Source organism: Rhinoraja longicauda, chromosome 5 (genome assembly GCF_053455715.1).
Source record: "Rhinoraja longicauda isolate Sanriku21f chromosome 5, sRhiLon1.1, whole genome shotgun sequence".
Classification (NCBI taxonomy): domain Eukaryota; kingdom Metazoa; phylum Chordata; class Chondrichthyes; order Rajiformes; family Arhynchobatidae; genus Rhinoraja; species Rhinoraja longicauda.
The window spans coordinates 72,679,878-72,693,626 of NC_135957.1; the positions used below are offsets into that span (position 1 = coordinate 72,679,878).

Here is a 13,749-nt window from a genome sequence, read left to right on the forward strand (position 1 = left end):
CTCAAGTTTGCGGATGACACTACCCTGATTGGACAGATCCAGGATGGGGAGGAATCTGCCTACAGATGGGAAGTGACACCGCTGGCGTCCTGGTGCCATCGCAACAACCTGGAGCTCAATGCTCTCAAGACAGTGGAACTAATAGGAGACTTTCGAAGAGCTCCCCCTCCCCTCCCCCCACTCGCCATCAACAACACCAGTCACATCTGTGGAGTCATTTAAGTTCCTTGCAACCATCATCTCCAGGGACCTTAAATGGGGGGCCACCATCGACTCCACAGTCAAAAAGGCCCAACAGAGGATGTACTTCCTGCGGCAACTGAAGAAACACAATCTGCCACTGGCAATGATGGCCCAATTCTATACTGCAATCATTGAGTCCGTCCTCACCTTCTCCATCATGGTCTGGTTTGGCTCAGCCACCAAGCACGACATCCGGAGGCTGCAACGGGTCGATCGCACAGCTGAGAAGGTTGTTGGCTGCAACCTTCCCCCCATTTACGAACTGTACACTGCAAGGGCCAGGAAGCGAGCGAGCAAGATCATCTCTGACCCCTCTCACCCTGGCCACACACTCTTCGAAGCATTTCCCACTGGAAGGCGACACCGGACTGTCAAAGCAGCCACAGCCAGACATAAAAACAGCTTTTTTCCACGAGTGATAGTTCTACTCAATAACCAAAGTCTGTAGTCTCTTTTTTGCTCTGGTTTATTTTCACCCACATGTTTAAACCGTAATGTTGTATACTTATTGTTTTGATGTGGTTATGCTTTATTCTTAATTGTTAACTTAATGTTTGTGTTGTCATTTGTGAGCGGAGCACCAAGGCACATTCCTTGTATATGCATACTTGGCCAATAAACTTATTCATTCATTCATTCATTCATTCGTTCATTCATTCATTCATTCAAATTGTTCATCTGCCTATGAGTAACTACTTGGTGCCAAATTCATCGTGGATAAACCAAACCAAGACCAAATCTGTTGATTTCACTGTTAAATGACGAATGAGCACAGGTATCAGAGTGATTTTGTATAATTAAAATTGGATTGAGGTTGAAGAAACATAGAACTGCTCTTTAGACTATAGATTTTACTTTAGACTTTAGAGATATAATGCGGAAACAGGCCCACTGAGTCCGTGCCGACCAGCGATCACCTCGTACACTACTACTATCCTGCACACTTGGAACAATTTTACAATCTTACTGAAACCTCATCTGAATTCAAGACTTTGCAGCAGATATAATTCTCATCTATTTTATCCCCAAAATATTTGAACTTGTTCTCAAAGGTAATTTAAGAGAAACTGAATACAATATAATAAAATCGTTTGTTGTTGAAAGGCTGAGCCGTTCATTGTTTTTCAGGCAAAGAAAGCTGTTTTCAGCGTATAGTGTCCAAATTTGGCACTAAAGTTACTTATGTTGTCATTGGAGATGCCCGAGATGAAGAACATGCTGCTACTCAGGTAAATTCACCCTGTACTCTTCCTCATTTTTTTCCAGGCAAAGAAAGTTGCTTTGAACGAATTATGCAAAGGTTTGGCAGAAAAGTAGTATATGTTGTTATTGGGGATGGTGTAGAAGAAGAACAGGCAGCAAAAAAGGTAATAAGTCTGCTAAATTTCATTGGTGCACCATTTAGATTTATTACTCTGGGCTTTGCTTTGTTTGAGTTCATGTGATGTTGGAAAATACTTTTCCAAGTGTGCCTTAATATATTAGCTTGTAGAGCATGAAGGAAATATTGTTTGGACTAGTGGCTTTGTGAACTAGAATTAATGGTATTAACCTTATAGATAATGGATTTGGTTTCTTTTTTAAGGTGGTGGATAATTCCTTTCCTTCCTGCATGGTTTTTTTTAAAAGAAATTATATGCCTGTCTTTAAGTGCTCAAAATGAATCAAAAACAGAGTTCTGCATGCTTTAATTCCTGATTTGTGATGTGCCTTTCTTCAAAGATTATATTATTTAGATTCTCAATGAAATTGTAAGATACTGATTGAACAATGCCAGAGTGATCTTTTCAACTGAAACAATTAACACTATTTGCAATATCTTAATACTTTTTTAAAAAATAACATTAGTTGCATCTTCCATGAGCAAACCACAGAACAACAACGGAGGAGATCTTTCCAAGGAGCAAGAATAGAAAATCTATTTTGCATGCAACTTAAAATTGACGTAGTTTGAAGATTAATAGATGGGAACATAGAAGGTTTTGGGTGCAATTTCATTCCTGAAGAGGAATTTCTTCTGTAAGAGGGTGGTGAATCTGCGACGTTCGTTGCCACAGATGGTGGTGGAGGCCAAGTCATTGGGTATTTTTAAAGTCGAGACTGATAGATTCTTGATTACAATGCGTATCAAAGATTACGGGGAGAAGGCAGGAAAATGAGGGAATAATAGATCAGCCATGATTGAACGTTGGAGTAGACACAATGGGCCAAATGGCCTAATTCTACTCCTATCCCTTATGACCTTATTCACTAACCCATGTGACACAAATATGATAAAATAAGTAATAAGAGAGTTGAAAGTGAAAAATATGAATAGGTTGGTAAAACATAAGATTTTAAATTAGCAGTTCGTACAATGAAGAAAAATGCATATTAACTCAAATATTCATATTCTGCAGGTTAAATTAATTTTTATTTTATAAAGGATAAATCCATTCTCAATCAGATAGGCTGCTTCATCAAAATTATTTCAACATGATAAATTTACATACTTTACAGGCATTAATTAATTGGTGACTTATTTTAAGTTTCTATTTTTCTTCTTGGAATATAGGGAAACACCAGGCAAAACTGCAATCGTTGCCTGTGCTGATAAGTGCAGCACAGTGGTGCAGCTGGTAGATCTGCAGCCTCACCACACAAGGGACCTGGGTTCAATCCTGACCTGGGGTGCTGTCTGTGTGGAGTTTGCACCTTCTCCCTGTGGCCACGTGGGTTTCCTCCGGGTGCTCCAATTTCCTCCCACATCCCAAAGACGAGTGGGTTTGCAGGTTTACTGGCCTCCGTAAAAGAAATTGCCCCCTATTGCATAGGGAGTGGATGCAAAAGTGAGATATCGTAGAACTAATGGGAATGGGTGACCAATGGTTGGCGTAGCTTTGTTGGGCCGTAGAGCCTGTTTTCATGCTGGATCTCTAAATTAAATTAAAGTAGAAGTCCTAAGTTATTGTGGGGAACATTAAAGTCAACTACATTGTAATCACATGGAGTTAGTATGCATAGTGTCGCCAGCCTACCTTCCCGGAAGAGGAATATTAGTGAATGAATTGGGTTCTCATATCAACATGGCATCTTTTTGTGATCATTATTTTCTGGTGCCACCTCATTAGTTTCTGGATTCGTTGAACTCAATTGACAGTTGGTTTTGAAAGAAACCCTACCATGGGTGTAATTAATGTGCTCAACGGCAACACGCACTGAAGTAATTCAAATTAATGTGTACATTGGCGAAACTAAGCGCAGGCTCGGCGATCGCTTCGCTCAACACCTGCGCTCGGTCCGCATTGACCAAACTGACCTGCCGGTGGCCGAGCACTTCAACTCCCCCTCCCATTCCCAGTCTGACCTTTCTGTCATGGGCCTCCTCCAGTGCCATAGTGAGGCCCACCGGAAATTGGAGGAACAGCACCTCATATTTCGCCTGGGCAGCTTGCAGCCCAGTGGTATGAACATCGACTTCTCCAACTTTAGATAGTTCCTCTGTTCCTCTCTTCCCCTCCTCCTTCCCAGATCTCCCTCTATCTTCCTGTCTCCACCTATATCCTTCCTTTGTCCCGCCCCCCTGACATCAGTCTGAAGAAGGGTCTTGACCCGAAACGTCACCCATTCCTTCTCTCCTGAGATGCTGCCTGACCTGCTGAGTTACTCCAGCATTTTGTGAATAAATACCTTCAAATTAATGTGTTATTCTGTTTATCAAGATCGGCTTGCTGTTCAAAGTACGGCAAAGTGATTTGAGTTTGCTGCGTAATAATTTTTTTTAGAAACTGAAATCAACAACAGCATAGAGAAAGTAAATGCCATTATTTAATCTCAAGGCCAGAACTTTGAATTTATGGCATTTTTCCACTCAAATGTTTTTCCACTCACCAAACACATTAGTCATCGTCACAACTCCTGAGGGGACCTTGCATGCAGAGGCTCCTGACATCAAATAGCTGGCGGCTTATGTCTGCCTTCTGAAATAGGAGCATAGAATATTTTGAAATCATTGTTTTCCCCAGCTTGCATTTTTTTTCATGTATTGTTTCCATTACAGAAATTCCACCTGACATCTGCAGGAATGAAATCAGGAGTTACAATACTTGAATTGTGGTTTCCTGCGGAAGATGAAATAAAATTAATGATCCAAGAGAGACTAAATAATTGTTCCCTGCATTAACCCCATTAATAGCCTGAAGTCCCCTTTCATTGAGCTGTCTGAGCTCTGACAAACACAAGATTATGGATCAGCCAACTGGGAGTATAATGCTGAGGGATTTGTGGCACGCCTGCATCATTAATGTTGAAATGCAACACCCCCCCCCCCCTCAGGATCAAAACTTTGCTGATCTGCAAAAAAAAATCTTTTGTTCCTCTTGGGTACTTTTCCAAATGATTACTGTTTAGTTTAGAGATACAGCGCGGAAACAGGCCCTTCGGCCCACCGAGTCCGCGCCGACCAGCGATCCGTGCACATTGACACTATCCTACACACACTAGGGACAATTTTTACATTTACCAAGCCAATTTACTAACATACCTGTACGTCTTTGGATTACTTTGAATAATTGAATAATTGCTGGAAACAAATGTTGGAAGTGTTTTGTACAGTAAAATCTGTCGTGGGGTAGTCATGCGGGTCGGTATGCATAAAGCTTGTACCCCCGGTACATGTGAGAATAAGAATAAGGTAAGAATAAGAAGGCAGATTATTATCTGAATGGTGTCAAGTTAGGAAAAGGGGACGTACAACGAGATCTTGGTCCTAGTGCATCAGTCACTGAAAGGAAGTATGCAGGTACAGCAGGCAGTGAAGAAAGCCAATGGAATGTTGGCCTTCATTACAAAAGGAGTTGAGTATAGGAGCAAAGAGGTCCTTCTGCAGTTGTATAGGGCCCCAGTGAGACCGCACCTGGAGTACTGTGTGCAGTTTTGGTCTCCAAATTTGAGGAAGGATATTCTTGCTATTGAGGGCGTGCAGCGTAAGTTTATTAGGTTAATTCCCGGAATGGCGGGACTGTCGTATGTTGAAAGACTGGAGCGGCTAGGCTTGTATACACTGGAATTTAGAAGGATGAGAGTGGATCTTATCGAAACATATAAGATTATTAAGGTGTTGGACACGTTAGAGGCAGGAAACATGTTCCCAATGTTGGGGGAGTCCAGAACCAGGGGCCACAGTTTAACAATAAGGGGTAGGCCATTTAGAACGGAGATGAGGAAAAACCTTTTCAGTCAGAGAGTTGTAAATCTGTGGAATTCACTGCCTCAGAAGGCAGTGGAGGCCAATTCTCTGAATGCATTCAAGAGAGAACTAGATAGAGCTCTTAAGGATAGTGGAGTCAGGGGAGAAGGCAGGAACGGGGTACTGATTGAGAATGATCAGCCATGATCACATTGAATGGTGGTGCTGGCTCGAAGGCCCGAATGGCCTACTCCTGCACCTATTGTCTATTGTCTATTGAAACCATTGACCATTGATTGACCATTGAAATGGGTTTGTTAACAGAATGCTGAGGACCTGCTCAAGTATGTGATCAATGTGTATCTTTGGAAGAGACCAAAGGTCAAGAGAAATGATCAGAATTATGGATACTAGGAACTGCAAATGCTGATTTACAAAACAAAGCAGACACAATGATAAGTTTTGAGTAAATTACTCTGCCTTCCTATTACATTGTGTCTACAACAGCCCGCACTAAAACAAGAACTCTTGTGACAATTTTAGTCACTTCATTACACAAAGTGAAGGAAAATCAGTCAATAAGTCTTTTTTTTAGTTTAGTTTATTGTCACGTGTACCGAGATACAGTGAAAACCTTTTGTGTCATGCTAACCAGTCAGTGGAAAGACTGTACATGATTATAATTGAGCCGTCCACAGTGTACAGAAACATGATAAGGGAATAATGTTTAGTGCAAAATAAAGTCCAGCAAAGTCTGATTAAAGATAGTTCAAGCGTCTCCAATGAGGTAGATGGTAGGTCAGGACCACTGTCTAGTTGTTGGCAGGATGGTTCAGTTGCCTGCTGAGAAGAAACTGTCCCTGAATCTAGAGGTGTGTGTTTTCACACTTCTATATCCAAATGATTACTGTTGAATAATTGTTGGAAGCCAATCCCTCCTGTTGGAAGTGGATTATGCAGAAAAATCTTCCTGAAATGGGATTGTTTCAAAGCTTTTATTGTCACGTGTACCAATTAAGATACAGTGATATTCGTATTACCATACAGCCATACTAAAAATAAGCAACAAGACACACAACTACATAAAAGTTAACATAAACACCCACCACATCGGATTCCCCACATTCCTCACTGTGATGGAGGGCAATAAAGTTTAATCTTCTTCCCTCATTTTTCTCCCGCGGTCGGGGCAGTCGTACCGTCAGTCGGGGCGATCAAAGCTCCCGCAGTCGGCGGTCGAAGCCTCCGCATCAGAGCGGTCAAAGCACCTGTGGCTTGGAACTCCCGAAGTCGATCTCTAACCGGAGACCGCAAGTTCCACGATGTTAAAGTTCACAGGCTACCTCGGTTGAGCTCGGAGGTCGATCCCTGGCAAAGGGATCGTAAGCTCCACGATGTTAAAGTCCTGCAGGCTCCCGCGGTTGGACCTCCCGAAGTCGGTCTCCACCAGAGGCCGCCAACTCCCCGATGTTAGGCCGCAATGCGGACGGAGATACTATATGGAAAAAAAGTGCATCTTCGTCGAGGTCAGAGATTTTTTTTAAGTTCCCCCCCCACCCCACCCTCTAAATAAAACAAGCTAAAGAACTCTAAAACATAGATTTAATACATACTAAAGAAACAACAGAGAAGGAAGGGACAGGCAGACTGTTGGCAAGGCAGCCATTGCTGGCGCCACCCGGCGTTAACGGAAAACTGAGGATCTGCTTAAATATGTGTGTCTGGTAACCAGTTGTAGAGTTAAACAGACAGATTGTTAAGAAGCGTCGTTTATGTTATTGCCTTGGTATGCGACTTTGGGAGGATCAGCTTCAGGTGTAAGGAAATATAATGCACTTTTTAATAAATTGTAAAACAAGGACGGCACGATGGAGCAACGGTAAAGTTGCTGCCTTACAGCAAATGCAGTGCCGGAGACCCGGGTTCAATCCCGACTACGGGTGCTGTCTGTACGTTCTCCCCGTGACCCGCTTGCATTTTCTCAGAGATCCTCGGTTTCCTCCCACACTCCAAAGACGTACAGGTATGTAGGTTAATTGGTTTGGTAAATGTAAAAATTATCTCCCGTGTGCGTAGGGTAGTGTTAAAATGGGGGGATCGCTGGTCGGCGCGGACCCGGTGGGCCGAAAGGCCTGTTTCCGCGCTGTATCTCTAAACTAAACTAAAGTAAACGAAAAGGTTATATTTTAATTATTAATCCTCGGCGGGTAAATCTTTTAACAGAGCATCCCAGTCAGACTGCAGGCCCACATAAAACATTCTGGTTTAAGGTTTCAGTGTAGGGCAAAGAATGGGCCTGTAGGGACCATGTCCCTACCCATATCCTCTCAGCTAAACCCAGCTCCATTTGGTTTTCATTTCCACCCCTGGGTCCACATCACCCCAAACTCTGATTGACAAGAATAAGCTTTCACAGCTGGGGTGCTGAAAATTCTGCAAAGTTTTCAAAGTGTTTTTCCTTTCCGTTAATCCTAGAGGGAATTAATAAGCTTTTGCATGTTCCCCACCATTTGCAATGACCACCCCCCTCCCATAGAATCAGTCACGATTCAGAAACCAATGCTGCATATTTAAATGCAATATACCTATATAGCTGACTGGTACAATAAGCTCATCTAAACGTTATAAACATAATTTACCATGGAGTCAACATGTCAATGAGGAATTTAGATGTTGGGTAGAATATCATGTATTTGTGGCCATTGTAGATAGTGATTTTCTAAGGAAGTAAAACTTTTAATAGAAAATGAACAAATGTTAGTTTTGTAAAGAAAGAAATGCTGCAGTGATCTAGACAATGGATTTTGGCCAAAATGCGACTGGTGACTGGATGGCAGCAGGGGTACATGTGTTACATTTGTCGGCCATATTGGTTCACTGCCAGCAACCTGGTTGTACCAGTCATAAGATCTAAGAGCAGAATTAGGCCATTTGGTCCATCGTGTCTCCTCCACCATTTAATCAGGGCTGATCTATGTTTCCCTCTCAACCCCATTCTCCTGCTTTCACCCCATAACCCCTACTCATGTTCACAGAGGAAAGTTACTGGAGAAGGTGAGATCAAACTGTTGAGCTAAAGACAGGCACAGGGAAAGTGAGGCCATCCAGTTGGAGCTCTGGTTGAGGATATCCAAAAGCATTATAGACAATAGGTGCAGGAGTAGGCCATTCGGCCCTTCGAGCCAGCACCGCCATTCACCGTGATCATGGCTGATCATCCACAATCAGGACCCTGTTACTGCCTTCTCCCCATATCCTTTGACTCCGCTATCATTAAGAGCTCTATCTAACTCTCTCTTGAAAGCATCCAGGGAATTGGCCTCCACTGCCTTCTGAGGCAGAGAGTTCCACAGCTTCACAACTCTCTGAGTGAAAAAGTTTTTCCTCATCTCTGTTCTAAATGGCCTACCCCTTATTCTTAAACTGTGGCCCCTGGTTCAGGACTCCCCCAACATCGGGAACATGTTTCTTGCCCTTACATGTCCAATCCCTTAATAATCTTATATGTTTCATTAAGATCCCCTCTCATCCTTCTAACGTAGACCATTCACCCTCTTAAATCTGCTCTGCCAGTGAACAAGAAAGTGATTGATCTGATCTTGGCCTCAACTTCACATTCCTACCTATTTCTCATATCCCTGGACTCTCTGCACTACAGAAATCTAAATATTTAAGCCTACAATATATTCAATGAATTTGCCTCCACTGATCTGTGGGATAGAGAATTCCAATAATTTACAAATTTCTGACAGAAGCAACTACTTCTCCATCATCGTAACTTCTCGACCTGAAACGTCACCCGTTCCTTCTCTCCAAAGATGCTGCCTGTCCCGCTGAATTACTCCAGCTTTTTGTGTCTATCGTAAATTAACAGCCTTTTTTTGTAAAAGTATGACCCTAGCTCTAGATTTTCTCTCCAGGGCAAATATCCTCTTAGCGTGTACCTTCTTCAATGTATATCCCCTGGTTACGACAGATAATAAAAGTTAAATTTACTCAGGGCAGCTTCTGGGGCCACTGCCTCACAGCATCTAGGTTCAATCCTGCCCTCAGATGCTGTCCACTTGAAGATTACACATTGAGTCCATGACTACAACGGTTTCCTCCCAAATCCCAAAGATGTGCAGGTTGCTTGGTTAAATGGATACTCCAAATTGCCTCAATACTGTGGTAGAATCTGGATAAAGTTGACGACAATGCAGGGAGAACAAAAAAATGGGACTAATGTAGAATTAGTGTTAATGGGTGGTTGCTGGTCAGCACTGATTCGATGGGCCAAAGGGCCTTTCTCTATGCTGTATCCCTCTGTGATTCTATGAACCTTACATTTCCCTGCAAATTCTCCTGCTGACAAATGTTTCTCAATTCAAATAACATACCTAATAACACATGTTGCAGTTATGCAAGACATTGGTGAGGTTACATTTAGAGTACTGTGTTCAGTTCTGGGCACCATGTTACAGGAAGGATGTTGTCGAGTTAGAAAGAACACAGAGAAGATTTACAAAGATGTTGTCAGGACCTGAGGATCTGAGCTATAGGGAAAGGTTGAGCAGGCTGGGAGTCTATTCCTTGGAGTGCAGGAAGATGATGGGTGGATCTTATAGAGGTGTATAAAATCATGAGAGGAATAGATCAGGTAAACGCACTGTCTTTTGCCTGAAAGAGGGGAATCGAGAACCAGGGGACATAGGTTTAAGGTGAAGGGGGGGGGGGGGGCGGGGAAGGAAAGATTTCTGGTCTGGTCATTAAATTTCTTAGGTCTTACTTCATATTTCTAGGAGTCTCCCTCCTGGCCAACACCACCCCAGCAATTGCTTGTCAGGTGCCTGTCAGGTTCTTCTAATGCCAGCCCTGTCCAGGGTCCTCCAGACATCCCACATACCCGCCCGACTCTCAGGCCACAAGGCATTCCTCTCCTCACGTCCATCTTGTGCACGACTAGTTTGATATCCTGATGTGTGGAATGTGGAGCTCTTAGCTTTCCCCAGTAGCCTCTCTATCCTCCACAATAGCCACACTGTGTGCTATGCCACTTCCTTCATTGGGGAGGATGCCTTTAAGGGCTGATGGCATTATGTGATTTACACTTTAGAGATACAGCATGGAAACAGGTCCTTCAGCCCACCGAGTCCGTGCCAATCAGCGACCATCCCGTCCACTAGCACTATCATACACACTAGAGACAATTCACAATTTTACCAAAGTAAATTAACCTACAAACCTGTACGTCTTTGGAGTGTGGGAGGAACCCAGAGAAAACCCACGCGGTCATGGGGAGAACGTACAAACTTTGTACATCAGTAGTCAAGATTGAGCCTGGCTCTCTGGCGCTGTAAGACAGCAACGCTTCCACTGCACCACCCGCACATTCAGGTGCTGACAGCAACTGTATTCAATCTAGAATGCTCTGAAGGAGAAGCACACAGCTCTTGTTTTAGTGCAGAAGGCAGTGGAGGCCAATTCTCTGAATGCATTCAAGAGAGAGCTCGATAGAGCTCTTAAGGATAGCGGAGTCAGGGGGTATGGGGAGAAGGCAGGAACGGGGTACTGATTGAGAATGATCAGCCATGATCACATTGAATGGCGGTGCTGGCTCGAAGGGCCGAATGGCCTCCTCCTGCGTCTATTGTCTATTGCATGCTTCTGCATGTCAACTTTTCATGCCTCTTTATCGCCAAATACATCATTTTTCTAGAAAGGCATGATTGGGCTCATTTCCTTGTCCCCAGGCCCATTCTATGATCTATAAGGCACGTCAACATTTCAATAGTACTTTATTGTCATATGTATTCTTTTTTGCACAGTTCAGTAAAAGTCTTATTCTACATAGGTACAATCATACTCAAGTACATGAGTGAAGGAATTAGACAGTAGGTCGCCACGTTTCCGCTGCCATTTTGTAAGATTCAAGTCCAAAGTTGTTAAAAACGTAGAGATTCAACTTGGCCATGAAGGCCCACTGTCCTGGCGGCGGCACTGAAGAAGGGTTTTGACCCGAAACGTCACCCATTCCTTCTCCCCAGAGATGCTGCCTGTCCCGCTGAGTTTCTCCAGCATTTTGTGTTTATCTTCGGAACTGGGTTGGAGTTGCAGTCATCGGTCTGGCCAAGCAATGTTGTCAATGTCCTCCACCGCTACTCCGTTGCATCCAATTTGTGCCCTTGGCCTATTGGAGCGGCGCCTGATCCATTCGAGCCCCAGGCGGCTGCAGGGCCTCCAGCGGCCCATTCTACCGACAGGTCAAGAAGCAAGCGGATAATTCTCCACTTGTCTGGTTGATTCCTGCTTCAATAACACCCATTCACAAAACCATCCAATACAGTCAGTAAATTTCCTTGGCCACCATTCACCACCCCAAATATTCCGTTCCTGTACCTCCTGCACTTTAGCTGCACAAGTGAACAATTGCGACAAATTAGTGCACAAAATGAACAATTGCGACTCATGGCACCATTGAGCCACATCTCAAATCCAAATCCTCGTTTTCTTTAGCGAATCAATGGCACCAGCTATATGAGGACACCATCCACTGCATGATCCCCTTCAAAACACACATATCCTGATGTGGAAATGCATCTCCCATTCTTCATTTTAGTTGGGTCAAAATCCTGCACTACTCTGCACAGCAAGTAGGAGTAGATTCACTATGTATACTACAAAAAGTTCAAGAAAGTGGCTCGCAGTTAATTTTAAAGGCTAGCAGGTTGCATAGACAATCCCCATAAATGCCATTTCTATGAAATTTTCTTCCTCACAATCAGTGTTCTGCAGAAGACAGAGAGATTACACATTCACTGTGTGAAAAGGGTATATTGCCGCGTGTATCTGCAATCCTTCAGAAAAAAACAGAAACCTTGGCATTTTACCAGCTTGTACAAATGCCCTCAGGTCTTCCTCAAGTATTCTGATGAAAATACTCACTCAACAGGAAAATAAAGAAGAACTGTTGTATCCTTCCATGAAAAGTCCATGTCGTGTAATATTTCTGGAGGGAATAATGGGGAGGGAATAAAGATGGTGTGGACGTAGCCACATCTACCCCAGTCCCGACCCAAAACATCATCTATCCATTTCCCTCCAGACTCTGAGTTCCTCCAACAGTTTAAATTTTGCTCAAGGTTCCAGCTTTTGAGTCTCGTGTCACCAAAATAGTTTGCTTTGGCTGTTGGTCCTTAGTCAAGAGAATTTTACTGTTATACTAGACCAAGTGGACCCATTGGGCCCAAACCTCTCCTGCATTGGTGCAGCACCCTCTTCTCTTCTCCTTCCCCTCCCTCCATCCCCTCCCCCCCATTCCCCTCCCCCCCACTCCATCCCCCTTATCCCCCCTTCCCCCCCACCACTCCATCCCCCTCAATCCCCCTTATCCTCCCCCCCCCCCTCCCTGGGAGATAGATTTAAACTTTAAAATATGAATGACTTTAAAAATATAACACCGACTTCAATGAAACTTCTTCCATTAACACCAAAGGGACGACGGTGAGTAAGGTGGGGCTAAAATTGTCACGCTATCGTGTGCCGTTTTGCCTGTAGTTCAGGAACAAACAAACAAACTAGAGTTTTAGTATGTAGATGTGCCAAAACAGTGACCACACCAACACTAGGGTGAACTCACAGGGGTTATTCTATTAACAGTGGTAAGAAAGTCCACATGAAGGACACTGCCCCTCACTGTCAGAGCACATATGCAATGAAATTGGCAATCACAGGCTCATCCCAGCAGCTTCGTCTTGGTCTTCAAAGGAGGAGGTGTGACAATCGCCTTCATCCAGAAAACCTGGGTTTTATAGAGAGTAGGCTGACAAGTTTCAAGTGGCAAGCCAACAGCTATGATGCTGAGAATTGGCCCCTCCAGGCCTGTCAGCCAATCAAAGGGATCAGAGCAACCACCGAGGGAGAGCAGTGCGAAGACAATAGTAATGTCAAGACAAAAATAATGCCCCCAAGACTTTGTGGTTTGGAGCTTATTTGGAGGCAATAGGCTGATGGTTGTTGGGAAAAAGCTGCAACTGAACCTGGACGTTACAGTTTTCAGGCTCCTGTACCATCTTCCTGGTGGCAGGAGTGAATTGAGAGTGTGGCCCGGGTAGTGTGGATCTCTGATGATGCTTTTTTGAGGCAGTGACTCCTGTAGATCCCTTTGATTGTGGGTTAGGTCAATTCCCGTGATGGACTGGGCAGTGTTCACCACTTTTTGCTATCTTCTTCGTTCCGTCTTCTTCGTTGGTATTATTGGTGAATATTTAAATGCCTATTAAGATCCCTTTCCCCCTCAACAGATACATATTATCGACCACGTGGAATGTATAGAAGCATAGAAAATAGGTGCAGGAGTA

At 43.7% G+C, this 13,749-nt stretch overlaps 1 protein-coding gene across 17 annotated transcripts in view; it reads left to right on the forward strand.

Moving 5' to 3' along the window:
- eya4 (EYA transcriptional coactivator and phosphatase 4) overlaps nucleotides 1-13,749 on the forward strand; it is a 396,477-nt gene that overhangs the window by 375,352 nt on the left and 7,376 nt on the right. For 14 of the 17 annotated variants that reach the window (XM_078399767.1, XM_078399769.1, XM_078399770.1 and 11 more), the window contains one exon: nucleotides 1,372-1,472. In XM_078399767.1, the coding sequence (XP_078255893.1) occupies nucleotides 1,372-1,472 (101 nt within the window). Of the gene's footprint in view, nucleotides 1-1,371; nucleotides 1,473-1,509; nucleotides 1,611-13,749 lie in introns of all 17 variants that reach the window. The other 3 variants (XM_078399768.1, XM_078399783.1, XM_078399784.1) reach the window with 1 other exon arrangement.